Source organism: Hemibagrus wyckioides, linkage group LG09, assembly GCF_019097595.1.
Source record: "Hemibagrus wyckioides isolate EC202008001 linkage group LG09, SWU_Hwy_1.0, whole genome shotgun sequence".
In the NCBI taxonomy this organism is placed as follows: Eukaryota; Metazoa; Chordata; class Actinopteri; order Siluriformes; family Bagridae; genus Hemibagrus; species Hemibagrus wyckioides.
In genome coordinates, this window is record NC_080718.1 from 12,385,278 (window position 1) to 12,412,207 (window position 26,930).

Genomic DNA, 26,930 nt, shown 5'->3' on the forward strand with positions numbered 1-26,930 from the left:
AGCATCTGCTTTTGCTGACAGGAATTTCATGAAAATCTGTCACAGAAGCACAGTCTCCATGTGGCAGTTGCAGTATGAGGCCTATTTTAATTAAATAATTCACTGACTCATTAAATTAAGTCAAGTCATTAATATTAATTCTGACACCATCAGAAAAGCAGCCCACAACATTTATTTCAGGGCTTTAATGGAATGGAATTTTTCATTTATGCCCTAAATGTAGAATTATATATTTCTACCAAACAGTGAATGTTTAGTGAATCCACCTGCAAGAGATTACTAAAAGATTTAAAGGAAGAATGCACATCAATGCTCTCTGAGTTATTCAGTGAGTTTATCTAATTAAACTCGCTTCTGTGTTTCATTTTACCAGCACCTGTCAGTGACAGCTTCAGGAGCTTGCTTGTCTTGGCCTGCCTAAGACTGTGCAGATTTCAATAATCTATGAATTCTAATAACTAGCCTAGGCACCAAAATATACACTGGTTTGAACAACACCCTTAAACTTTAAACAGAGTGCTCGTTCCAACAAACCCTTACAGCCCCAGAGCCTTCACTTACCATTTCAACACCTGCTAATTCCATCTGATAACAGAAACCATCGCCTCAGAGAAAAAAACAATTCTCTCAGCGTTACTTCAGGGTTAAGAGCCAGGATTTAGGATTAGCAGAAACATTCTGTTATTATGATGAATAAAATCTATAGATCCTGCAGTGAATGAGCTCCAGCTGACACTGTGTCTGGAAGCTCTACCTGTAATATCCTCCTGCATGGGCTTGAAAGTGCTGCTGTGATGCGTCTGTAGTGACTGTGTGGTCTTAAGTACTGGTGTTCCATCCCAGTGCCTGGATTGCCGGAGTCTATCGTGCTGCTGGTGAATCTTGGAGGTGAGGAGCCTACGACGAAGACTGCCTCCATTCTTGGGCTGGAGGTTGTTTGGCTTGTGGATGTAGAGAGGAAGTAGCTCATCCTCATCTTCATAGTAGGTCCTGTTCCAGCATTTCCCTGCTGGCTGGTGAGAGATGCAGTCTACGTATGCGATCATCTTCCGCTTCACAACAGTTCCTCAGAGTCAGCATTCCAACATAGTCGCGTGCATAAAAAGCACTTAAAATTATGAGTTCACCTTAAACAATGCAAGCTAAAATGAACTTAAAACACTGTAAAAAGCAAAGCAAGTTTTAAATCTCCACAGTCTTCACAAGAAGGCTACTGTCTCTAAAGTGAAATAAGATAGCAATCTGGAGATTTTACCTGCTACTCACTGGGAGTCTAGATTGAAAGGATGCATTACTCAGCTTGCCTACTTTGTTTAGCTAATCTGTAAAACTGGATTATCCGACTCCATCCAAGTGCTAATAATGAGAGGCTCCCACACTGCAGATGGTCAACTTGGAGTAAGCGATTACTGCTACTGGTCTCAAGTCTTATACATCAATCACCCTCACTCAGTTTACTTGTTTATCTGCACTTATTCTTTTTTTGCTAAGCCTTGTGCTTAAACTCTGATGCTAAACTCAAACCTGTGGAGTTATACATAAGCCCCTCCTCAAACACATATATGTGAACCTCTTGTTTCTTGATGTACCAGAAAGAATGAGCATGTACTCCACCTACTGGTGATCACTAAGTGGTGCCCCAAGGCTTGTCACCTGTTTAGCATGCCAAACCCGGACACCCCACATATTTAAGGTCAGTATTCCATTTGACACACCCCTTAAAGGTTCTTCCAGCTATATGGTATTTGACCTTGCTGCTATCAGTGGTGGTTTATTCTTCAAAAAAAGCTCATGGAAGTGAACACTCTTCTTATCTACAGATGCCTGCACAGACATTACACTTTACACATAGCTAATAATTACTTTATTACTTTTGTATTCTTGTTCACATAATATAATGCGACTGCACATATTCCAGAGTCTACAGGTAGGATCTGTACTTTATCTACATACCTGTTGTACCACATTTCCCCTTGCAGATTAGTGCTACCACTTTTACTAGAGTACCTGATTCTCAAGCATTAACCAATAAGCATTTCAATGTTCAACATTTTGTGCACATGTCAAATAAACTTGCAACTTGCCACCTGGCAGTGTGAATTTCTTTCTTTTTTTGCTTCTTTTTGGAATGTTATTCTTGACCATTCTTGTGCTTTCTTATTACTTTAGACAGACAAAGTGTCTTGTGGCCGCTTTCTTTAAGATTATCTGTTAAAAAAAAGAATTTATTAACAAGTATTTATTGTTTGTTTTTCTCTCACTGCAGAACTTTGCAAAAACATGTGATCAAATTACAGTTAAAACTGGACACCCTGAAAACTGGACTGTCCAGTGAAAACTATATACGTGGCAACCCCAAGGATCTTGGATCACGAGAACGAACACACACACACACTCACACACACACACACACATGCTCACACACAGAACATGCAGAATCGTTGTGGTAAGAATCAAAAGCTAACAAGATAAATTTCATGGCTTGAATGATAGTTGGAGAACTGCTGACCATGAGCTGTGTTCCACAGAAGGATCACTCATACAAAAGAACAATATGAGCAAACCTATAACATATATCACTTTATTTGCACATCTCGGCCAGAAATATTGCAATCAGCCATTTCATCACACTAAGATCTGATTATGGTCCACCCAAGGACTGATCCAAACCTCAAGCTCAGCTCTATGGATGTCTGCCACAGTGAAATTCGAGTGCTCCACCTAGCACTAACATGCCAAAACCATGGGGAGCGAAATCCTAATTTCATCACTGATGCCAAACTCAAAACCACTTATGTCCTCTCCACTCCACAGAACAAACAATGTGATTACATTATTGCTAAACACCAACAAATCCAAGCATGTTTGGTAACAATGATAATATTTAGCTGCTTTAGGCATGTGCTTGCTCCCTCACTGTGTTCATTGTGAAGAGTTTCAAGCAGTGTAAGCTACTAAGTTTTAGTAACTAATGGAAACAGTTATATTGTCAAAAAGCTACACAAAAGCTGTCTCTTCTCTTCTCTTCTCTTCTCTTCTCTTCTCTTCTCTTCTCTTCTCTTCTCTTCTCTTCTCTTCTCACACTGCTTAATTTGCAGAACAGTTTGACTCTCTTGAAGCAAGCTTGAAAGTTAAAAGTGGCAAAACGTCTTTTCTGTCGCCTAGTGAAGAAAAAAAAATAAAACCTCCATTGATGACACTAGAAATTGCACTGTTTCCAGAGGTTAAATCTGTGCTAATGTTAAAGGCACTTAAAATAACTTGAAAATATAGTTGCACTAACAGCTTTGGTACATTGGTGAACCCAAAACAGGTCCAAGTACAGTTTGTGGCTATAATGTAATGTAATTGTGGTTGGGCTGGTAAAGCGATTTCACAAGTATCATTCAGCAATATTTTTTTTGTTCAGTGGAATAAAGCTTTTTCCAGGTTTCCCCTTTCCTCCCTCCATCAACCCAGTTCCATCTCGTCATAAGCAAAAACTATCAAGTAGCTCACTTCCAAACAGTGAACCGCTAACACCACTGGGTATTTAATACTGTAGTTTAGGAGCTTTTCTGAGAAAGCCATTGTTGTGTCCAGTTCATCTTGAAGCCATTTAGCCGGCTGACAATTTTAGCCTTTAACGACCTGACGGCTGCAAAGATATTAGTTTTCACAGCTGCTGCACCCTTTACCATGGATACAATAGTGTGTTATTAAACAAGATTCTCACACTTATTCTAATGTCAATACTTGTTCAACTTTAATGTTTTCTTTGTATTGAAAAAGAATGCATGAGGCAGATCAACAGGTTAAATAAATCTCTAAAGTTTTGAAAAGTACTAGGTGGTACTGCAGAAACAGTGTATACAGAAAAACCTTACTTGCTGTAGACTTTTACATTTCTAAATGGCTACAGATTTTTGGTCAGCTTTAGATAACCAACCAAGCTGAACACCCCATTAAATAACACAACCCAGTGACTTTGAATAGAGAAAAGGCTCTCCCACAAGGTGTCCTGGGAGCACAATGCCTCCAGAGGTCATGCTAGATAGACTCAGATGGCTGCGGTTTGAACATTCTGTAGTGAGTCAACCATATCATCAAGATTGAAAGGCTGGGATTGAGCAACAATGGCTTCCATAGACCAAGAAGCTTTATACTAACAGAACCACCTGCAGGACCAAAACCAGTGGACACCCAAGACATAGTGCTTATGAGGTTCATTACTGCTTCCACTCATTCATGATTAGCTTTCTGTCTTATTTTCTGTCATAAACTTTTGAAGCATTTGGTGTTGGGGAACACACTAATTAAAATCACCTTTTTATATGTTCCTTATTAGTTTTATAAGGTGTATTTAAATTGGTGTAAGCAACTGGCCTACTCAATACTTCAACAAATTGCTATTTATCCATTTGACATTTGCTAGCCTTCACAGCAGAATTGTTTATCTGGCATACAAAAGCTGCAATTAGCTTGTTTATCTTGTTTGTCCATATCAGCCCAGTATACTGGCTGTATGGTTTACCATGATTTGGTTTCATAGTGCCTTTGGATATTATACAATTCTTTGGGTACAGCCATTCCTATGAGGAAATTAAACAAGTAGGTTTCTGGTTTATTCACTGTATGTCCTGGAATACCCAGCATTGTTTCATTGACAAAAAAAAAAAACTTTTCTTTTTCAATGAAATGCAATGTTAGGCCATCTGTGTACATTAATCCGTATATGCTACTGACATTGTTGCCAAATAATGTGAGAAAGACCTCTAGTGGATAACTTAGTGACTGCATCTTGGCATAAAATAATGAGTTTTTCCCCATATCTGGCTTATCATCATTTTGTTCCATCCATCCATCCATCCATTTTCTCTACCACTTATCCTACATACAGTCACAAGAAACCTTTCCCAGGGGAATTGGGGCATGAGTTCGGGGACACCCAGAATGGGCAAGTTAGGTATGCCAATCAGCCTGCAGTGCATGTCTTTGAACTGGCAGAGGAAACCAGAGTACCCAGAGGAAACCCTGTTAGCATGGGGAGAACTCAAACATGCTAACCTCTAACTGCACCCCTCTTCTTATATGTAATTTGCAACTACTCTAAGGTCCATTAACGCAATTAATATTAGCATGCACATATTTAACATGCCAACATATTTGTTTATATATAGTCACTCAAGCCAATGCCAGTGCCATACTGGTAGAATGACATGCTATTTAATAAGGCTTATCATAGCGATGGAACTTAAGCTTTAAGCCAAAAGTTGCATTCTTTCAATTCCAATGCTAAAACTCTGGTGGCTCTCAATCCTCTCAGTAGTAGTTTTATTAGAACAATGATCTGTGGCACAGCAGACATTGATGCATATCTGTGGTGTACCAAGGGGGATGATTGTGAATTTTACAGTAAAGCAACGGTAGCATTTAAGCACTAGCTCAAAAGATAAGGTTGTCGTATACTTGAGAAATCTTTGGGAACGGTATAGAAATAGCTGTCCTGACCCAGATGTGGAGGGCAGCCTTAGATGTGGAAAAAGGCACACATTAACGAATAAGAAGGTTAAACAAGAAGATTCAAATATTACTAGAATACTTACTATGACAGAGAATGGATTTCAAATTTCTAGCATCATAGTATAGAAATAAATCAGCCAGCATATTCAAGCTCTAGCTATTCAATCCTATTTATTTATTGGAAATAGCCCACATTCCTAACACGGTAGGAGTAATCACCCCCATTAAAGGTTTTCATCTTAAACCACTGCATTCTTTATCTTTCCTCCTTCTTCTTCTAATCATAAAGAAGAATGACCTTCCTTTGTTTTCCATCTGATCTCTGGGAGTGTGTAAAAGTGAAGGTCTCAACCTCAGTAGATCACATACAAAATTCCATTAATGCTAGGGAGGGTCTGCACACACCAGGCAGCTGTGCAGGGTGTGTCTCTGTGTATGGTTACATGTTCATGAGGATCTGACACTGAATCAACATATCTGCAGACATGTTATACATTTCAAATGACCTTTAATTCCAGTAGTGTGGTCACATTTCAGGACCATGGGCCAAAATATACTTACAAAGTATTGTTTTATACCATATTACACCTAATAATTTAAATGTTTGACTTGGGCATTTGAAGAAACCATTTTAATCTAATTTTATCTTACAAAATGGATGGATGAATGTATAGACTGATAGGTATACCTTACTGGAGGGATATACACAGACTATTGATGGATTGATCCCCAAGGGGAAATAATAATAGTATATAACATAATAGTATTTTGTTTCATTCTTTAAAAAAGTTCTTAGCTTCCAGTAACTACTGCTGACTATAACCATGCTCTTTTTCCCTAGGGCAAAAATCTGAGCTGGTGCATGTATAAATTATTTTTGTCATCACCATGGGAAACTAATATGCCTTTCAACACATACAAGATGGATATTATTTTCACAAGTCATGTTATATGCAGAAAAACTACATGAGAAGTTAAGAGACACAAATTTGGGCCATAAGTTGTGGTAATAAATAGATTTTTGAACAAGATTGTAAGGATATATGTATAAAAATTAATCTTAACAAAAGGTGCCAATAATTCTTAACCATTTTTTACCAGTATACTGGTGCTCCATTCTGCTGGCGGAATGGAAATTGACTTATCAGTATAAGCAAAAGTATTATTTCATGGCCACAAGTCTGATGTAAAATTAGTTGGCTTTCAGTGTGAGATGTATTCACCTCTATTGGGATAAACTCAGTGCCTGATGATAACACCTTCACATTGTATATGCTCTTGGGGCATCCCAGAGAGCAAAAATGGGTTTAATATCACCATTTACTTTGAATATAGAAACATTTTTGTGGGAAAAAAAAACCCTAACCTTTTTTTATCTATGATCTATGCCCCAATGCTACAGAAAAGAAAAATCAGAAATACTCCCAAACAACTACAAATCCCTAAATCCTTCAGTGTCTTCTTTCATATAAGCCATTAACCACCACTGTGGAGTGTGACACGACAAAGAAGGTCAATGCTGAACATGGACACTCCAAAACTCCAAATCTTTTGGCCTGTGTTAAAAAGGAGAAACTGTTAAACCTGGTTAAAACTGTTAGGATCTATTTCCCAATTACTTCAATGTCATACTGGAAGAAGAAAACTGAAATGTGTAGCATTTGTCAAATTGGGAAGAAAGAAATGATAAATGAATAGCCTAAAACAATGAGTTACCACTGTTTTGTTTTTGCTGGGTTCGGTGTGTGTGTTGGCTTTTCTAGGTCTATCAATTTAATTTATTAGGAAAACTTTAAACATTTCACCCTCCTGCCTCCCACAAGAACTATCTCCTGCCCTGACTGAAGCCACATTGTTGATCTGTCTGTTCCAGAAAAGAGGACAGGTGAAAACCAGATGCAGTTTCCTGCTCATTAAAGATGTCTTTGACCTTGACTCTCCCTCATTTACCATGCAACAGCTTCCAAAGGTGCAAGTCAAGTTAGAGCCAGGGGGTTTCTGCACACATTTGCACACATATACTGCCCTATTGATAACAAGTTCATTCTTAAAACATGCTTTATGGAAATAACCATCTGCACTGATGCCTCTGGCTTGTCTGATTATAGCTGGGTTGACACGAGCATCTCAAAACCACACTATTTTTAGTAAAGGAGGTGTGGTGGTGATGGTGATGGTTGGCAGGGAAGGTTCTTATGATTGGCTTGTTTTGAAGCGTCTCTTTAAAACCTGTTCTAACCTGTACAGCTGCTCCCTCGTAACATCCAGGCACCCTCATTTCTGATAAAAGCTAATATTTGCTGCACTCGATCTTAGCAAATAAAGGACAGACAATTACAGTTATCTACAAATCATTGTATCTGTACACTATACAAAAGTCTGTAGCTGAATCGTGGCAAATGTACTGATATACTGTGCACATAAAGATAATGCAGATTATACTGAGGTAGCTCTGTGTATATCATGACAGATAAAACTCTGGATGTAGTCTATTTGTGTTTTAATATTTTGTTCTTGGATATATATTAGGGATAGAGTTTACTGACTGGCAATGTCATGTTCAATTTCTAAAAAATAAAATAATACTTGAAATGAAATGAAATTAAATAAAATTTCCTTTGTAATTCTTACAGACTTCTTATGCAATGGGGCTATTCAGATTTAAGGGCTTAAAAGAGTACACTAAGCCAAATACTATACTACTGAGATATTACATTACATATAAAATGTAAACATGTGGTTAATACATGAGCTAACACTGGTTCTCAAAGCAGGGGGACAGGAGTCTGTGAAGTATAGTTTTTATTAGTTACAGCAGTGGAAATCACAACCCACCATTATCAAAATGATTGTTTATTATTGCTTTCTTATAGTCATTAGCCTGTTTTAATGGTCCCTGAATGGTTTAATCCAAACTCCAGTAAAAAGTAAAATAAAAACAACTTGGACCTAATGTGATTTGTCAATGGAAAGTTCAGAAACAGAAGGATATGTGGATCTATTAAATAGATAAAATATTACTGTACACATTTAAAGGGAATTCTGGCTTCAAAACGTTACACTAGACAATGAGAGGTGACTGAGCTCCAGGAATCCAGGTCATGGTGCTGAGCAGATTACTTCTATCTGACATCATGAGGGACTGTGCATGGTGAAAAGGTCACATGATATTGGGGCAGAGAAAGGAAGAAAGAGAGAGAGAGAGAGAGAGAATACAGGCTAAATACAAAAGGCCACCTGAGCTCATCACCAACAACTGAAGGAAAAATTTGAGCTTCTCCATAAATTTCGCCAAGAGAAGAACTGAAATAAATATGCATTGCACAGTTGCATGCCATAAATCTACAAAAATAACCTTTGCCATTCGATGGCTTTCTTGCAAGCTGCAAGAACAACAGCAACAGCATGCACTGTGATTGAAGTTCTCTGAAACTCAGGGAAACGCTTACACAAAGGACAACAATCTCTTTCCCCTTTAAACAGCTGGAGACTCTTCTGTCCTGGCAAAACTTAAACTCCTGTCACTTATTCCCCCATCTCTCCCTTAGTAGCCCGTTAGCTTGGTTTCCTCCCGAGAAAACAAAGGAAGCAGAGTAGAACGAAGCAGGGAGCACTTTGAAACCGAACACTGCAGCCCAAGTACAGCTGAGCGCTGCTCTCTTTTGTCCTCCTCCCTCAACTTTCTGCTGCAAGTTCAGCAGTCCATCTCCTACTCTCTTTCTCTGTCTCCCGTTTTTCCTTCTAAAAGAACGAGTCTTACCTCTCAGACAGAACATGGTCTCCACTCCAGCTCTGTGTGGGCGTTTGAGTGTTTTACCAGTGTGTCAGAGTTTTTCAGAGAGCGCTGCCCTCATACAGCCTGGTGTCCCAGCTTAAGAAACTCCCTCTCTCGTCCCAGCACACACTCACACAGATACAGGCTTTAACCCCCTCCCTGGTCTTCTTTTGCACACACACACGCACACACTGCTGCTCACTCCTGTGGCAGTCATCCAAACTCTGCTAAGCGCTATGGCAGTGTTATTCAAGCTTGTCATACATACTACTGTACTCGCACAGTACAGACTCCTATAGCTATACAAACGAAGAGAGAAAGACAGAGGTGGAGAAAGAAAGAAAAATGAGAGAGAAAGACAGGGCATTACAGAAATGTGGTCAGAGTTCCTTTTTGCTTAACTTTACCTCCAGCTGCAGCTCGATTGATTGTTTTCTGCTTGGCAGTGAGAGGTCATCTGACAAAAATAGGCAAATCCCCTAGACTCAATTGTTATCAAAAAGCTGACCAGAAGAGAACTATCCCAGGCTGTCACCACTTGCAAGTAAAATAAACATACAAATAGAAGGAAGTGCAAAATGCAGAAGGGGATATTTTAGGCTGCCAATTCAGATCCCAAATAAGGATTTTCACTCACAGTGAGGTAGTGAAATCTCACAACTTTGTTTCTAAAAATGAAAATCCCACAAAAAATCTGCTTTCAAGACCTTTAGTATAAATTCATTCAAACATACAGTGTGTAAGAATACATTGTAAAACATGAAAGCAGTGTAAAATCACATGAAAAGTCACATGAAACTATTTCATCTCTCCACATCTAATTGTCATTGAACTCAAGTTTTCACAAATTAAACTTGAAGTACCCTGCGGTCTTGGCTGCTTGTGAATTATATGTCACTGTACGTCACCATATATAACACCATTATAACACCATTCCTATAACATCATGACTGACATATGACTGTCAAAAATGATTTCAGTTAATTAGTTACTTAGTCCCCAAGGTGGATTGTCTTTGGCTTTACTGTATAGTATTAACAAGAACATCAACATAACTACCTAAAAACAACGAAAAAAAATACATTAAAACACTATGAAAAATCTAAAAGTTCAATATATACATTGTACTTCAACATACAAATGCATATATAGCACAGCATAGTACAGTACAGTATAGTATAGTGCAGAATATTACAGTATAGCACAGATACTAAAATACACAGATCAGGCATAACATTATGAGCAGTGACAGGTGAAGTGAAGAACACTGATTATCTCCTCATCATGGCACCTGTTAGTGGGTGGGATATATTAGGCAGCAAGTGTTTTTTTTTCCTTAAAGTTGATGTGTTAGAAGCAGGAAAAATGGGCAAGTGTAAGGATTTGAGTGAGTTTGACAAGGGCCAAATTGTGATGGCTAGACGACTGGATCAGTGCATCTCCAAAACTGCACCTCTTTGTGATGTGTTCCCGGTCTGCAGTGGTCAGTATCTATCAAAAGTGGTCCAAAGAATGAACAGTGGTGAACCAGCGGCCAAGGCTCATTGATGAACGTGGGGAGCGAAGGCTGGCCCGTGTGATCTGATCCAACAGATGAGCTACTATTACTCAAACTGCTGAAGAAGTTAATGCTGGTTCTGATAGAAAGGTGTCAGAATACACAGTGCAGCAAAAGGGGGACCAACACAACATTAGGCAGGTGGTCATAATGTTATGCCTGGTCAGTGTATAATATAGAAGTATACTATAGTATTGTACAGAATAGTACAGTATAGTATAGTACAGTATAGTATAATTTTCTCTATAGTATATAATTTTTCTGAAATCTATTTTTGTGATACAGACATATGTAACATATAATTGGTGTTTGAACATACAGTACATTCCCATATATACATACAGGGGTTGGACAATGAAACTGAAATGCCTGGTTTTAGACCACAATAATTCATTAGTATGGTGTAGGGCCCCCTTTTGCGGCCAATACAGCATCAATTCGTCTTGGGAATGACAGATACAAGTCCTGCACAGTGGCCAGAGGGATTTTGAGCCATTCTTCTTGCAGAATAGTGGCCAGGTCACTACGTGATGCTGGTGGAGGAAAACGTTTCCTGACTCGCTCCTCCAAAACACCCCAAAGTGGCACAATAATATTTAGATCTAGTGACTGTGCAGGCCATGGGAGATGTTCAACTTCACTTTCATGTTCATCAAACCACTCTGTCACCAGTCTTGCTGTGCGTATTGGTGCATTATCATCCTGATACACGGCACCGCCTTCAGGATACAATGTTTGAACCATTGGGTGCACATGGTCCTCCAGAATGGTTCGGTAGTCCTTGGCAGTGACGCGCCCATCTAGCACAAGTATTGGGCCTAGGGAATGCCATGATATTGCAGCCCAAACCATCACTGATCCACCCCCATGCTTCACTCTGGGCATGCAACAGTCTGGGTGGTACGCTTCTTTGGGGCTTCTCCACACCGTAACTCTCCCGGATGTGGGAAAGACGGTGAAGGTGGACTCATCAGAGAACAATACATGTTTCACATTGTCCAGAGCCCAAGATTTTCGCTGCTGGCACTATTGAAACCGACGTTTGGCATTGGCATGAGTGACCAAAGGTTTGGCTATAGCAGCTCGGCCATGTACATTGACCCTGTGGAGCTCCCGACGGACAGTTTTGGTGGAAACAGGAGAGTTGAGGTGCACATTTAATTCTGCAGTGAGTTGGGCAGCTGTGGTTTTATGTTTTTTTGGATACAATCCGGGTTAACACCCGGACATCCCTTTCAGACAGCTTCCTCTTGCGTCCACAGTTACTCCTGTTGGATGTGGTTCGTCCTTCTTGGTGGTATGCTGACATTACCCTGGATACCGTGGCTCTTGATACATCACAAAGACTTGCTGTCTTAGTCACAGATGCGCCAGCGAGACGTGCACCAACAATTTGTCCTCTTTTGAACTCTGATATGTCACCCATAATGTTGTGTGCATTGCAATATTTTAAGCAAAACTGTGCTATTACTCTGCTAATTAAACCTTCACACTCTGCTCTTACTGGTGGAATGTGCAATCAATGAAGATTGGCCACTAGGCTGGTCAAATTTAGCCATGAAACCTCCAACACTAAATTGGCCAGTGTTTCATTTTCATCGTCCAACCCCTGTATATACATACCTACAGATACTATAGACAATGCAGTTTGTCTACAGTTAAAAGAACAGAACAAAGGGTCACATCTGGCTGCTACAGAAGACTAAATTCCAGCGTTATGTAGGAGGCTGGTTAGTTTTTTTTTAATTTTGTGTGCAGATGAGTATAAAATGTTTGCACCCTAATAGCTTTTAAATGCAAAAAAGAAAACAATACCAATAGTTTACCACTTATCTATTACATTTAATAAAGTTAAATGTTGAATGCACTGTGTGTGTATTAGGTCATGATCATTCTAGTCTCCAAAACTGATTTGAGGAAGACAGTGTATGACATCTGTTATAGCAGTTATAATAAGTTGTAACAGATGTGTCAAGAAAAAATGTGTTGGCGTGAATGCTATGGGGGCGGTGAATAGTCTAACAGGATCCAAAAGCTTTTTATAGAGGTTACGAAATAGGTTAGATGCAGCTGTAAAGCTAAAACCTAATAACTTGCTTACAAGTTAAACAAAATTTGGTTTTAACAAGTGACATATTAACCCACACCATTTGCCCACTTTGCTACTTACATGAAACAGAAACATCTGTGAACATCTGTGAAACCCAGTATACTAGATGCTCATGCTATAAATTAAATGACTAAAAACTGAAGGTGCAAGCATACACAAATGTAAGATTATACCTTTGCACATTTCTGCCATGTACTGTATATATCATGTATCATCTCTTGCCTATTATATATATGACATTTAGGAGAATGATATAGTTTCAGATAATTTCTTGCATGTGTAATAATTATGCCAGAAAATTCCATACTATGACTGTGACAAAAGTCAGACATCGCAGTCAAACATGATTTTTTGAGACAAACTTCTTACCTCTGTCATGAAAGGGTGTGTATAACCATTCATCAAAATCCTCTTGAGTTCCCAGTTGATCAGTGGAACACATGAAGGTTTGTCCAGACCACTGGAATAGTGAGGACTTGTTGAGGGATTGGTGGAGGAAAGGAGTTTTTGCATCGGTCCTGCAGAAATTCAGTGAACTTGAGTTTCTTCTTATTGGCCAAACACTTGGCTTTCCCCTTAACATTTCAACAATTCAAAGAGCTCAAAAAAAAAAAAGGTTCAGTCTGTTAAGTGCTCTGCTAAGACTTATTAAGGCTTACATATGGATACAGAGACAAGAAACGGCAAAAAAGAGCAGATGATAGACTTCGGAGACCTTATGTCCCTTTGCTCACATGCATGATGTTTAAAAGTCCATACTCATATCCACAGGCAACGGTAGCAACTCCACTGTGGTAGAGCACTTTTGCTGGGTTTTGTCCTCGCTAAAGTCACTAGAGATTTGTGAAAACATCAGATGACTTCTTCGTCTTCCTTGTTCATCTGGCTGGAGTGTGTATAAATATGCCTCCCACAGAAAGCCAATGCTGTGATTTTTTTGTGTGTGAGTTTGGTCTTTAGATCCCACCTTCCTGACGCCAACAGTTTCTTCATGTCCTCTCTCTCCCAACAGGTGTCCATATGACAATGGAGACAGAGAAACTATGAAAGATGAGGCCTTTCCTCAAACTTGCCAACCAATCAGTGTTCATAGCTGATTCATCTAGACAGGAAGCACATAGTCGAAAAAAAAAAAAACAGTGGAAAAGGCAACACAGTGTGTAACAGACAGCTTTCTCTGCCTTAGTCTCTCTCTCTCTCTCTCTCTCTCTCTCTCTAATCTGCAAAAGGTCATACTTCACCACAGCCCCTGTACAGGCTATAAATAGATTAAGTGCTTTAAAGTGAATTAAAGATGACTGGGACAAAGGCACACCGGCTTATTGTACCTATTGTTTAGCTTTCTGCTAGTTTAAAGTGCACTTCCTATTCCTGCAAGCCTAATATTAAACTCATAATATTTCATTTATTAAAAACAACAGAAGGTGTAGAGCTCAGATCTCAATATAGACATTTGGCATATAATTTAGTAACATAGCTAATACTTGGCTATGATATTAGCCTGAAGGCCTAAAACTGAATATCTATAAATAGCTCAAGAATGAAATGATTAGTATTGAATAATGCATTATAAGAATAATGTTGGGCAAACGATTACACACACCTAAACACAGAGATACAGCTGTATCCCTGATTCTGCAGTGCTACCAGTCTGTCATGTCCTACTTGCTTAATACCATTAGTAAACAGAAATGTTGTGGTTCTTTTGTATAAACAACAAAAAACTTGCTAAACTAACAAATCTGTTCTCTGTATTTTTGCGGGATTTCTACATTGATTGTATATTTTGACTGAGTATGCTTTCCTCGTCTAAATGTCCTTCAAAGTCACTGTGAGGGAAGAAGCAAATAAATCCACCTGGTTCACATTCAATACACCCACGACTGTATTTCCCATGTGTCTTCTCAATCACTGCTGACGGAGGGATACAGATGTATCAGTAAAGTGGACTGGAAACTATTAGCCCAAATCACGACCAAATCTAGTAAGTGTTTCACTCTGTGTACTGACATGACTGTCACTGATAAGCTGCTTGATTCTACAGCCTGGGGTAGAAAGAAATCAGCCCCACCCTCACTTTATCATAACACTGTAATATATTTTCCTTCCAATCATTGCTGGTGCTGATGTTCTTGCTTCCAGCAGATTTATCCACTTGTAGACATTTGCAAGAAGCAAATAATCAGTTGATGCCAACAATAAAAATGGCATACTGATGTCTTGGTGTCATTGAAAGCTAATAGGCTTAGCCGTACTTTCTCATTTATCCTAAACAACAAGAGATACTTGGTTAAAATTGTAGAATGTACATAGAATAAGTACAAAGTAACATTTAAGTTTTTTAAACAGCTCATTAATTCTCTTAGTCAGGACAAGAGTGATTCAAAATCTTCATCTTTTGTTTATAATGCCAGCTATATAGTTACAACCTCAATGAAGTAAAGAATTTGCAGCAGGATTGCAGATCAGGGATCAGGCTTCCAGCTGTGTCATGTTATTCTCTATGAGGTAAGGAATTCTCGCTCCAGGGGAACATTAGTTTTTAATATGGTAGATTTCCTATTGCATCTACCTAGGGCATCTGGAGCAGTGCACTTTATTTAAAAATTCCCAGTATGAATGAATATTATAAAATGATATAATGATAAATGATAAAATGAATTGAATATTATTAAAATGATACAAAATCATTTAGCCATGTATACAGGGTGTAGACTAAAATAAAAGGCAGTGGAAATGTAACAAAAAAAGTTCTAAAGTTCTAAAATCACCTTTCACGTTATAATAATAAAGTGATGTTTAACATAAGTCCCTGTGATCCAACTGTGGCTTTTATTATTATTATTATTATTATTATTATTATTATTATTATTATTGTTATTATTGTTATTATTATTATTATTATATTTTTATCATTTTTAAAAATTATTTTATTATTCTTATACTTTTTTCCCATACAAATGCTTATATATTCAAAGTATATGGCGACATCAAGTCCACGTGATATCAAAATGCCTTAAGTGCTTGTTCATAATCATCTGAAACAGTGTCCTGACTAATTTGATATCAGACTTGTGGCAATAAAATAATTCATTTGTTTATACAGATTGAAAATGTTCCATAAGTCGATTTGCCAGAAAAAAAGGATTAAATGTTCCCCTAGAGCTAAATAGCCCTTTGGGGTGGTGGTAGCTCTGGGTTGTTGATTGAAGAGCAGGGTTTAAGCCCCAGCACCGCAAAGCTGCCACTTTCGGGCCCTTGAGCAAGGCCCCAAACCCCCCCTGCTCCAGGGGCACTGCATCATGACTGACCCTGTGCTCTGACCCCACCTTCCAAGGATGGGAAATGCAAAGAAAGAATTTCACTGTGCCGTAATGTATATGTGACAAATAAAGACAACTTAACTTGGAAATTCTCACACACTGATAATCACACTTTTCCTTTTGCTTGCTACATAAGTGAAGGTTTCAAGGTTATATCATATTATTAATAAAGCTGAAATGCATCTCAGAGCAGGTTTAGGCATCACTCCATCTGAAATAACCATAAATTATCCTCTTCAGCATTTTAGTGTGTTGTTACAATTTTATCCACCAGATGGCAGTGCAGAACCATCATCCTTTAAGTTAGAAGGAAAACTGAAATTCTACAAATAATTTAAAACAGAGGAGTTTGCAGGTTTTTATTACACTCAAGCAGTGGTCATCACACCTGATTCCACCTGTTTAAGCAGTTGCTCTTGGCTTTCACTAGACTCAGGTGTGGCTTCTGCTTGTCTGAAATAAAAAGCTGCACTCACACAAGTCCATTTTTTCTGAATAAGACTGGACACTTTACCCCTTTTGTTTTATGAACTCTCTCTCTCTATATATATATATATATTTTTTTTTTCTTTATAGCTGAAGTCTTTTAATGATCTCTAAACATTATTCAGTATCATAATGAAATGATAAAGTGCAAGAGCTAATCAAAAAAACAATAATTAAATAAATAAAAACCCTTATCAGATGCATGAAGTTACCTGAATGTTTATTTATCCACTAGTGCACTATTTTCTCCCTGACCTGATTTGTTTCTTTCATGGATAAGAAGGAAAACCCCTGAATTTCCTGCAGTGAAGCAGTGCTTTATAGAGGAAATTAAGCAGCAATGATTTCAGATGACATGTTTGGGTTTTCATGTCTCTCATGGGACTCCCAAAAGAGAAAGCGTCTATTAGAATTAAGTACAAATTCTAACTTGCTTCTAACCACAGCAAAGACTAAGTGCCAAGGGGAAACACCGTACCATAATCCACAATGCAATTCAATTTCAGATTTTATTATTTTCAAATGTGTAGAAAGCTCAAAGTCTATTTTGATCTAAAAATGTCAAATCTTGCTAGTAATTTTGGATGACTTTGGCAGTGTGCTTGTTGTTAGAAATCTGCACAGAGAGTTGAGCTAGAAAAAATTAGAACTATTAGAAATACAATATTCAGAAAAAGCATGAACTGTTTTTTTGGCCATGTGCTAAATCAGACCCACCCAAATAACAAGACAAAATCCTTATTCCCTTTCACTTTCTCACATTCCAAATAATTATTGTGGGCGTTTCTGTATAATCTCATGTGTGAGTTTTCAAACACACACTCGCCATTACAAACACTCCTTGATCTCTCTGTTTTCAGATGTTTATTCGAATTAAACATGAACACATGAAGAAAGATATGCTGATGAAATCAACAGAGCCACTTTTCTACCCCATGTGGTGTGGTCATGTGGAGTTACATCGCTAATAGGGTTGGGAATCTGAGTTCTGAAGCTGCTGAAGCATGAACAATGACCGCAGTTGACCTTTCACCCCCCACACTGCCCTCTTCACCTGTGCTGTCAACTCCATGCATGTCTACTACAGAAGTTGTAATCATGTTGTCATCAGACTGACTTTTTAGTGGTTTTGCTTTAGCAAAGCTAAGGCCAAGAATTGGTCTCAAATAACAACATCCTGTTTCAGCTTGTGTAAATTTAGCATGCCTAATGCTGCGCCATATATTTTCCTTTTTAGCCAAGCCCTGACCAGAGATCTGAGCACTAGTGGTGAACTTTGATATGACTAAGACATTAAACGGCTCTTTTCCCCTTTTCACTCTCTCACACCTCAATCCAGGAGACATATATTATACATTGCGGCAGAAATGAAAGATTTATCCATCTTGCAAAAGTGAAAATAGGTTTTAAAGGAAGACTTTTGCAGCACGCTGACCTGATCTGATTTCTATCAAGATAAAGTCTTCACAATGGGACAGAGCATGGACTCGTGACTCCAACATCTGCTCTGCAACAGGGAACTTGGGACATCACAAAACACAATCATTTCAAACTTTTATCAAGGCCTTGAAAAATAATATGTAACATATGCTTTAAGGTAGATTTAACAAATCTGTCAGATATCAATAACAGTATTGATGCATCCACACGGGCAGATGGATGACCCCTGGAAATGACAGCTTTTTAACAACAAATTTTATATTCCAGTGAAATTGCATCTTTTCAGTAACCACACATTTATTTAAAATTGCTATTTGCCATATATAAGCTGACGATCCATTGATTTGGTCACCTTTCCAGATCACAGTGCAGCGTGCCCACTGCCCCACTTAGCCCCACAGAGTTATTACTGCACCTAGTCAACAATGTGATCTGCAACAAGTGTTAATTAAGGCCTATTAAAGCAAGAATTGCTCCATGCTTGAGGGAGCTCCATGAGTGGGCTAGTTTAAACAAACACCACAGCTGCCAAGATTTGTAGATTGTGTTTTATTACAAATCATCAGAGTTAAATCTAATAAAAATGTAAGTATGCCAGACAGTATGTCTATGATTTACAGATTCTGTTCAATTGCAAAATATTTTACACCGTTTAGGAGAGGGAAAGGAGGATTATAGAGTCTGTACATTAAAAGAAATGGCTCCATTTTCCAATGCACTTTTTTAAATAAAGTGGTTAGGCTGGAAAGTTTCCGGAAACCTGACAAGCTTGGGTAGTGATATCACCTCTAAACACAGTTACATACTGTAATGGAAAGTCTAAAAAATCACAATAAAATGACTTGCTAGAATGTATGCTAGATGTTGCATGCTATTAACTCTAAACTACCAATGATATGGTTATGTGAAAAAAAAGAAACCTTTTTTTGGTTAAGGTGATTATTAATGTCACTTTTCCCCACCAGAATCTACTGTAATGAGCCAATGCAAATCAACAAGCTGTCCTCTAATGGAAAATAATTCTGTTTCTGTAAGAGTTCAGTCCAGCTTTCTTCACCAGCCTTGCCCTAATTTTCTGCTGTCACTATGAACAGCTCTGATTCTCACAGTATTTCTCTATTGTGCCTTGTGGAGAGGTAACAAAGAAAGGAAACACTATTATGTTACTCATTTCTGAAACCACTAGTAAATAATGCAACTGGTTTGGAGACAATTATTTCAGAGCATTGATTAATTGCATTTACATCATGATGTTTTATTGAAACCGAATCACAAACACATTATCAGAAAGCTCTAAAAGTAAAGCGATATCCTGAAAGTTAAAAATGATTGCCAGACTGATTTCATCCAGATATTATGTATTGAGGCTGAATTTATATGATGATGGACATATATACAGTATTTTGTCTTTTTATACATTTTTGTATTTTCACAAAATTATCTGTCTCACTTTATTGTTTTTTTATATCAGTACTATTTTGCTAATAAATAAAATGATTTTGTGTAAACACAGTCAAGCTTTGATCAAAATGAAAAATGTAAACAATATCTGTATCTGAATTAGTAGATTTTCCCAATTACAGTATTTAACCATTTTATTTGGATAGCTGTCAACCAATGCTGAGGTAAACAGATTATGAAGTGGCCCATAAGTGCAAAATACCTTAACAAACCAAAAACACAGCAGCAAAATCATAAATACTATAGCAAATATGAGAATGCAACATCGGCATCAAAAACACAACATGAACTCAAAACTAAAATGGTAGGTCGTTGTTGACCATCAAATGATTGCTGATTGCTGATTGGAGTGTGCATCAGTCAGAGAGGATGAATTGGAGTATGTTTACAGTAAGAGGTATTATCTGCTGAAATGACTCTTCTAATGGAGTTACTGTAGCTATACAGATTCAAAATGTTAAATTTGATTGTTTCTCCTAAGCAAGATTACAGACTGAAATATAGTCACATGCCGTGTCCAATCAACTGCAAGCAATGTTCAATAAGCACCCTCTCTGTTATGAGTTCATTTTGATACATTTAGTAAATTTGCTGTTCTAGTTTTTCTGTTATTTTCTGATTTGCTGTTGTATTCTTGGATTTTTGCTGTTCCATTTTTGATCTTGTCATTGTTATTTTATAGTCATAAAGAGCGCAAATGATTATGTTATGAATAAATTAAGGTTAATAAGTGAGGTAATACCCAGTGTCGACTCTTCCCCAGTTCTCAGACACCTTGTGTGTTTCCGTCCCACTCTGGGACCATTCTGACTGGACAAATTCCAACAGTTCCTTCATTTTAAGGATTAAGAAATAACAGATTTTTTAGTGGGTGGTAAACATAATGCTACAAAAGGCTGTATTTTATGTGTGTATGCACATGTGCACGTCAGGGTAGACGGATGTGTTAACTAAAAACAATAACTCAAGTAGAGCCAGACTGTACAGAGGAACTGGGCTGTTCATAGCATTCCAGGGCTCCAGGTGCGAATGCACTGGTGCACACTCTGCGTCTGGAATGTGTTTAGTTTTTTCCAGCTCCCCGAAACCATATTTCACTCTCAACCCAAATATCTATTCCATACTGACCCACTTCTTCCATCCACATCCCCTGAGATCTTTTAATTAGCGTTCAGTGAAGGGCAAGCTAAAGGGGAATCTAGACAAAGGGTTTATAATGCTAAGACAAAGGAGATGATAACTGATAAACGTGCCTAGATAAACTGCTTAATAAAGATATTCAAGTAATATTCTTATAAAGGCCAGTAATTTTCAGAAAAAGAAGAAGAAAAAAGACAGAAAGAGTAGTTAAAATAAAACACAAATGTTTAAATGCTTAAGTGTAGGTTTAGTTGTATTTAATATGTATATACTAGGAGTTAGTGATCAGAAATAGTTATACTCTTAATGTCCTGCTTTAATGCCTGGATAATGACGTCTCAACGCATTTCTAGGTCTGCACACATCTTGAAAAATGCAACAATATTTTTAAAACAGACTGGCCTATTTCTTGAAGAACAAATATTCCAGGCAAAGTCAGAAAATAAGATTTATGGATAAAAAAAAGAGCGTTATCCATTTAAATCCACTCTACAGACTTTATACTGTGTCTCGTTACCATCCCATGAATGTTTTATTCATCCATAGTGCAGACTAAACAAACATGGAAAAAAAAGAAAAAAAAAAACTGTATCCCAAAACTGTATAACAAAGCGCTATTAATCACAGCACCACAGACAAAATTCACCCTAGAAATAGTTTTAAAAAAGGTCTTGACATGAATTAACTTCCCTGGATGAACATTAAGTGTTGATAGCAGACAAGCAGAGCATTATTCCACAGTTCGCTGGACCAGAGCCAAATACAACAGGTCTCCATCATACAGTAGGGTTAAGAAGGATTCTTACTGCAAATCATCACACAATGTTGAGAGAGCTGAAGGGTTTAAACCCCAGTAAAAACAATTAGACCTGGACTCTGTGGACAATGGATTCACAGTTAAGCCAATTCCCTCTTAGCACAAGAAATGTGGCATTTCATGAGATGTTTGCACATTAAACTAAACCTAGTCCTGCACTACAACACAGGATCATCCACTGGAAATCAACTTCGGCACAGAAGTCAAGTAAAGAAGCGATTATTGTCATTTAAACCAGAGCTGGTGCGGCAGTACACAGTAAAATAATACATTGTTGCTCCAGATTTTATATAGCAAAAAGTCTAGAAAGTGATGTGCAAAAATTGCAATGGGAGTGCAAAGATGAGTTACAGTTAAGATTGAATGTGTGTGTGTTTGGTGTCAGTCTAGTCTCTGGGTATTAAAGAGTATGATGGCTTGGGGGGTTGAAACTGTAACACAGTCTGGTGTGAGAAGCCGAAGAATACTGTATAATCATTATGTGAGCCTCACACTGCACCAAAATTCCTCTGATCAACTAGCACTGCTTGCCGGGTCCCACCATCTCTCAGGGTAAAAGGCAGGTATACAGTACATCAAGACTCTTTTCTGTTCTGGCACTGAGGTGGTGAAATGAACTTCCCCTAGATGTCCGAACAGCTGACCCACTGGCCATCTTCAAATGACAGCTGAAGACCTACCTTTTCCTGAAACACTTAAACCAGAGCTTATTTTTCACTATTTGTTTTATGTATTTTTTATTTTAAAGTGCTATATTTTCTCCAATCAGAGTTTTAGAAAGATGGCATCCAAAGTCTGTGACCTAGTGTACCAGTGTTGATGTATTCATTGTTAGAGACTTCAGAGCACTTTTGTACATTGGTCTGGATGTCTGCCAAATGCCGTTAATGTAAATGTAAATGTTCCTGTAAATTCAGATATGAAAAAATAATTGCACAGCTTTGCATCGAATGCAAGTGAAAAATTATTTCGAAATGATATCACAGAACACATGTAGGTTACATCATTAGAGTAGGACAGTCAGATTTAAGCAAAAACAGTAGGTATAGTTGAAAAATATTATGTTTCTCAACCACATGGTACAAGTACATGTTGGTACTGATCAGTACTAATCAACTAATTATGGGGCTTCTGATGTTAACTGGTTGGACCACATCTTATTTCACAGCAAAGGGGGTGAATATTTATGCACCCTCCAGGTTTCTGTTTGTCTTAATGATTGTTTGTTAATTCCAGGTTGTAATGCAGAAAATCAGGACAAATACCAAGAGGGGTGAATACTTTTGCAATCCACTGTAGAGCTATAGTATTACATTTATGTCATTAAAACATGCATGGTAGACTAGAGTAGTCATAATGTGTCTGTTACAAAACACCAGTGTTGTGGGTTTGATTCTCAGCCCAGGTGTGAGCCCTTGGTTTGATTTATGCAGTAAATTGAATGAGCTTCTTTCAGTGTTTGACAATGCTGTTGTGCCAAAACCTGTGGGGAGCGAGAATGTAAGTCAGGAGTTATCAGTAATGAAAAGTGGAGGCACATCACTGGTACTTAGATTTTAAATCTATCTCAGTCCTAGGTTTTGTGTAAAGTATGTTGAGCAATAATTAAAAAAAAAAGTGTAGGTGTACATGTTGTACAAAAATTTAATGTCCTGACATCTCAGTGTCACGGCCAGGATCCTCGCCCTAGGCGGGTCTCGAACCCAGGCCATCCGTGGTGCACGTGCCCACACTAGCATGCAGCTGAACGCAGACCCAGACACAGGATTCAGCGAAGCGCTGCTTTTATTGACATGAAGACACGACATGGGGAAACAGACGGAAGACGAGACATGGCGTGGTTAACGGAAAATAAGAAAGACTAAGACTGACAGGAGCATAGACGGACTGGAACCACGGAACGAATAACAGTAAACAATCACGGACAAAAACAGCACAAAAGGATCCCTAGACATTAGGGTAAACTGGGTACAGGTGAGACAATCAGGGGAGAGAACAATAGGACAGGTAATTACAAGACACACGAACAAGCAGGGTTCTCGGGGAACAGTCCAGCAGCTCGTGCCACTCAGGCTATTATTATTATTATTATTATTATTATTATTATTATTATTATTATTATTATTATTATTATTATTATTATTATTATTATTATTATTATTATTATTATTATTATTATTATTATTATTATTATTATTATTATTATTATTGTGTGATATCTCAATTGGGGCTTTTGTTGGTGGTGATTTGGGGTTAAACAATGATTTAGAGGTTGTGTCCACTAGTCTTAAACTTAGATGTCATTTGGAGGAAGGATGAATGAGACATTGTTAGCAAATCATCAGCAAATAAATTAGGCTTACATATTAAACCTTTAACCTTTTTAGGTAAAACATATAATAAGTTAAATGTCTTATGGCTAAAACCAAACTCTATTTTTCTAATAATTAGGCACTGAAGTTCCTATGCAGCAAATACACAAGCACCCTAACTTTAAGGATATCATTGTTCAATAACAGCTTTGTCTTGGCTTTGAGTATTACTGGTGAACTGCCAGTGTCATGTTATTAAGCTTTTGGGCTTTCACAATGTTGCATTCCTTGGATTTGGTTTAGCATTCACAATTCATTTGTATTTATGGGTGTAGGTGTATGACTATTACAGTTTCTTATTCAATTTTTGCATATTATATCAACCACACTAAGTCCGCAGCTCTTCAGAACACATTGATGGAAATCTGACTGGTCCAGTTGAAGCTGGGGTAATGCCAGGCTGAACTGGTGGAGCACAGTTTTTATTACTCGAATTCAAAAGACATAATGGTCATAGCTGAGAAGTCACACTAACCACAAGGCAAAATTGTCAACAAGTTAATGTATGACAATAGAGAAATGCAGGATCGTACAAAAACCATGAAAATGTTTTATTTTAGTAATAATGCTTTTGTCCCAATTTTAATCAGATGCTTGGTTCCACCAGTACCACATGCCTAGTTTGCAGTAAAACTAGAGCATGACTAACCGCAAGCAATAAATGCTTTGTGAATCAGGTCTATGAAAACAAAACTCTACATACAAACCGTCTAACTCAATCAGTACAAACTTTCTGCCAATTAGATGTCCTGTGTACTCTGTAAAGTGCAAGACTGCAAATGTCTAAACATGATGTCACCATAGAAATCTTTCCCAGCTGATTTATTGACTATGTGCAGGCTTGTGTTCAACAATGATTTTCCATAAAATATACAGTATCTCTACAAGATGTCCTTGACAAAACAATATGCAGTACTAACATTATAATACACTGACCTTTTGTTAAAGGAAATAATATCTATATCAATTTTCTTTCGATGCTGAAGAGCAACATACACAAATTAGATTTAAAAAAAAAATACACAGGGAACATAAATCAGGTACTAAAATGACCATACATGACAGTTCTCTATGTGGTATTTTACACACCATTCAATTCCATTCAACACAGAAAACAGTTGAATTTGAGATATGAAAAAATAGGAGATGGTAGATCACAATCTCAATCTTGAATAACTTTTTCAAGTGAAAATACTGTTGACTGTATAAACAATTAATAGCTCTTGGTTTGAGTCCTGGGTTTCACTTGTGAAGACTGCATTTGCTGTTAATAAACCCACATAAAGCCCAGAGAGCTTTTTATGGGGGAAATGCTAGCCATTTTGAAGCTGAGAAAAGAAGAGAAATTGGTCTGAGTCACAAACACAGCCAATACAACAACATGAAAAAGAAAGAAACTACTACATTTGGCAGACACCCTTATCCAGAGCAACTGAATTCAGACGCAATCTAGACCATTGCATGCTTCCAAATGTCTGGCCGCACTTTAAGAAAGACCCACATATGTAAGTGTAATGGCCAGGTGTCCACATACTGTGCCATATAGTTTTTCATGCACTGTCTCTAGACTAAATTACGATATGTTCTTCCATAGGTAGTCCACAAAGGCAGTTCTCTACCAGAGACAGCAAAAGTCCAAAATCCAGCATTTTAAAACTTCACAGAATCCTGTTTCACTGGATATTTCACAAAAAAACAATGTGGGCTGGCCATCAATATGAGTCAAATGAGACCTTTTGATCTCACACGAATCTTTGTGCTTGTCTTTATGATGCATGTGTGCTTGTCTCGAAAAGCTCATTAGTTGCATTACATCTGTGTTTATTATTATTATTATTATTATTATTATTATTAATAATAATAATAATAATAATAATAATAATAATAATAATAATAATAATAATAATGATGATGATGATGATGATGATAATAATAATAATAATAATAATAATAATAATAGTAATAATAATAATAATAATAAATTACACAAAATTGGGGGGAAAAATCTATAAATTTGGTGAATCATTTGTGGGATAAGAAACAACAAACAGTGTTTACTGTTAAAATTGGAGGAGTGCAGATATTATGTCCTGTTTCTCATGGTCCATTGTTTTTCTGCAGGAATGCAGAATGTTTGATGGCGATGTTGATTTCATACCAACTTTCACCATCAGGAGGCCAGACTGCAAGCCTTACAATGTGTGTGTGTGTGTGTGTGTGTGTGTTGATATTCTCATCACAGTGAACCTCAGAAGAACTCTAAACAAGTAACAGCATTTCTAGGATTTGGATTTATGCATGAAAGCTTTCAAAACTTTCCAACCATGTTCCTCTGAGGTGGACAATAAATAACTTATTACACATGGTGCAGGAAAAAAGCAACAGTAAGGAAAGAACAGAAAATCAACATGTTATAATTAAAAAATCACACATAAATCTGTAAAAAGAGTACAGATGTGAAAACAGGAGAACAGGTATGTGTGTGTGTAAGTAACTGTAATAAAAGTAGTGTCAGGGAAAGCCTTCAGAAGGGCTGGAGGCACATCTGGTTTTGACGCGTTCTCCCCCTGCAGAAGATCGCTGAGGAATGAACTAGAAAAAGCACACTGCAGAGAAGAGGCAGGAGTGGAAAAGAAAAAAAAACAGCTGTAGTTCATGGAGTGTGTTTGTGTTGACTTTCAGCCTCAGCAGTAAGTTTTGTATCATGGAGTATGTATCATGTGATTACAATTACTACAGGAAAAAAAGCCACATTGAACAACTTCTAGCAACATGCCTGGTTTATTCTAGTAAACCATTAGAATACTAGCTGGTTTAATAGCTATACACCCATACACATTATTTTCTTGTTCATCAAATGATTGGCTATATGAACGTAGAAAAAAGAAGCATGACAACCAGTGTTGCAAAAACTCAACATGCTAGATTTTAGAGATCTTTACATTG

At 37.6% G+C, this 26,930-nt stretch overlaps 1 protein-coding gene across 3 annotated transcripts in view; it reads right to left on the reverse strand.

The window, feature by feature from the left end:
• Window positions 1-26,930, reverse strand: part of nhsl1a (NHS-like 1a) — a 55,011-nt gene that overhangs the window by 25,550 nt on the left and 2,531 nt on the right. Inside the window, exon 1 of one of the 3 annotated variants that reach the window (XM_058398672.1) lies at window positions 13,315-13,926. The exons of 1 other annotated variant lie outside the window; for it this stretch is intronic. In XM_058398672.1, the coding sequence (XP_058254655.1) occupies window positions 13,315-13,528 (214 nt within the window). In that variant the 5' untranslated portion in view covers window positions 13,529-13,926. Of the gene's footprint in view, window positions 1-9,262; window positions 9,420-13,314; window positions 13,927-26,930 lie in introns of those variants that run through there. One more of the 3 variants, XM_058398674.1, reaches the window with a different exon arrangement.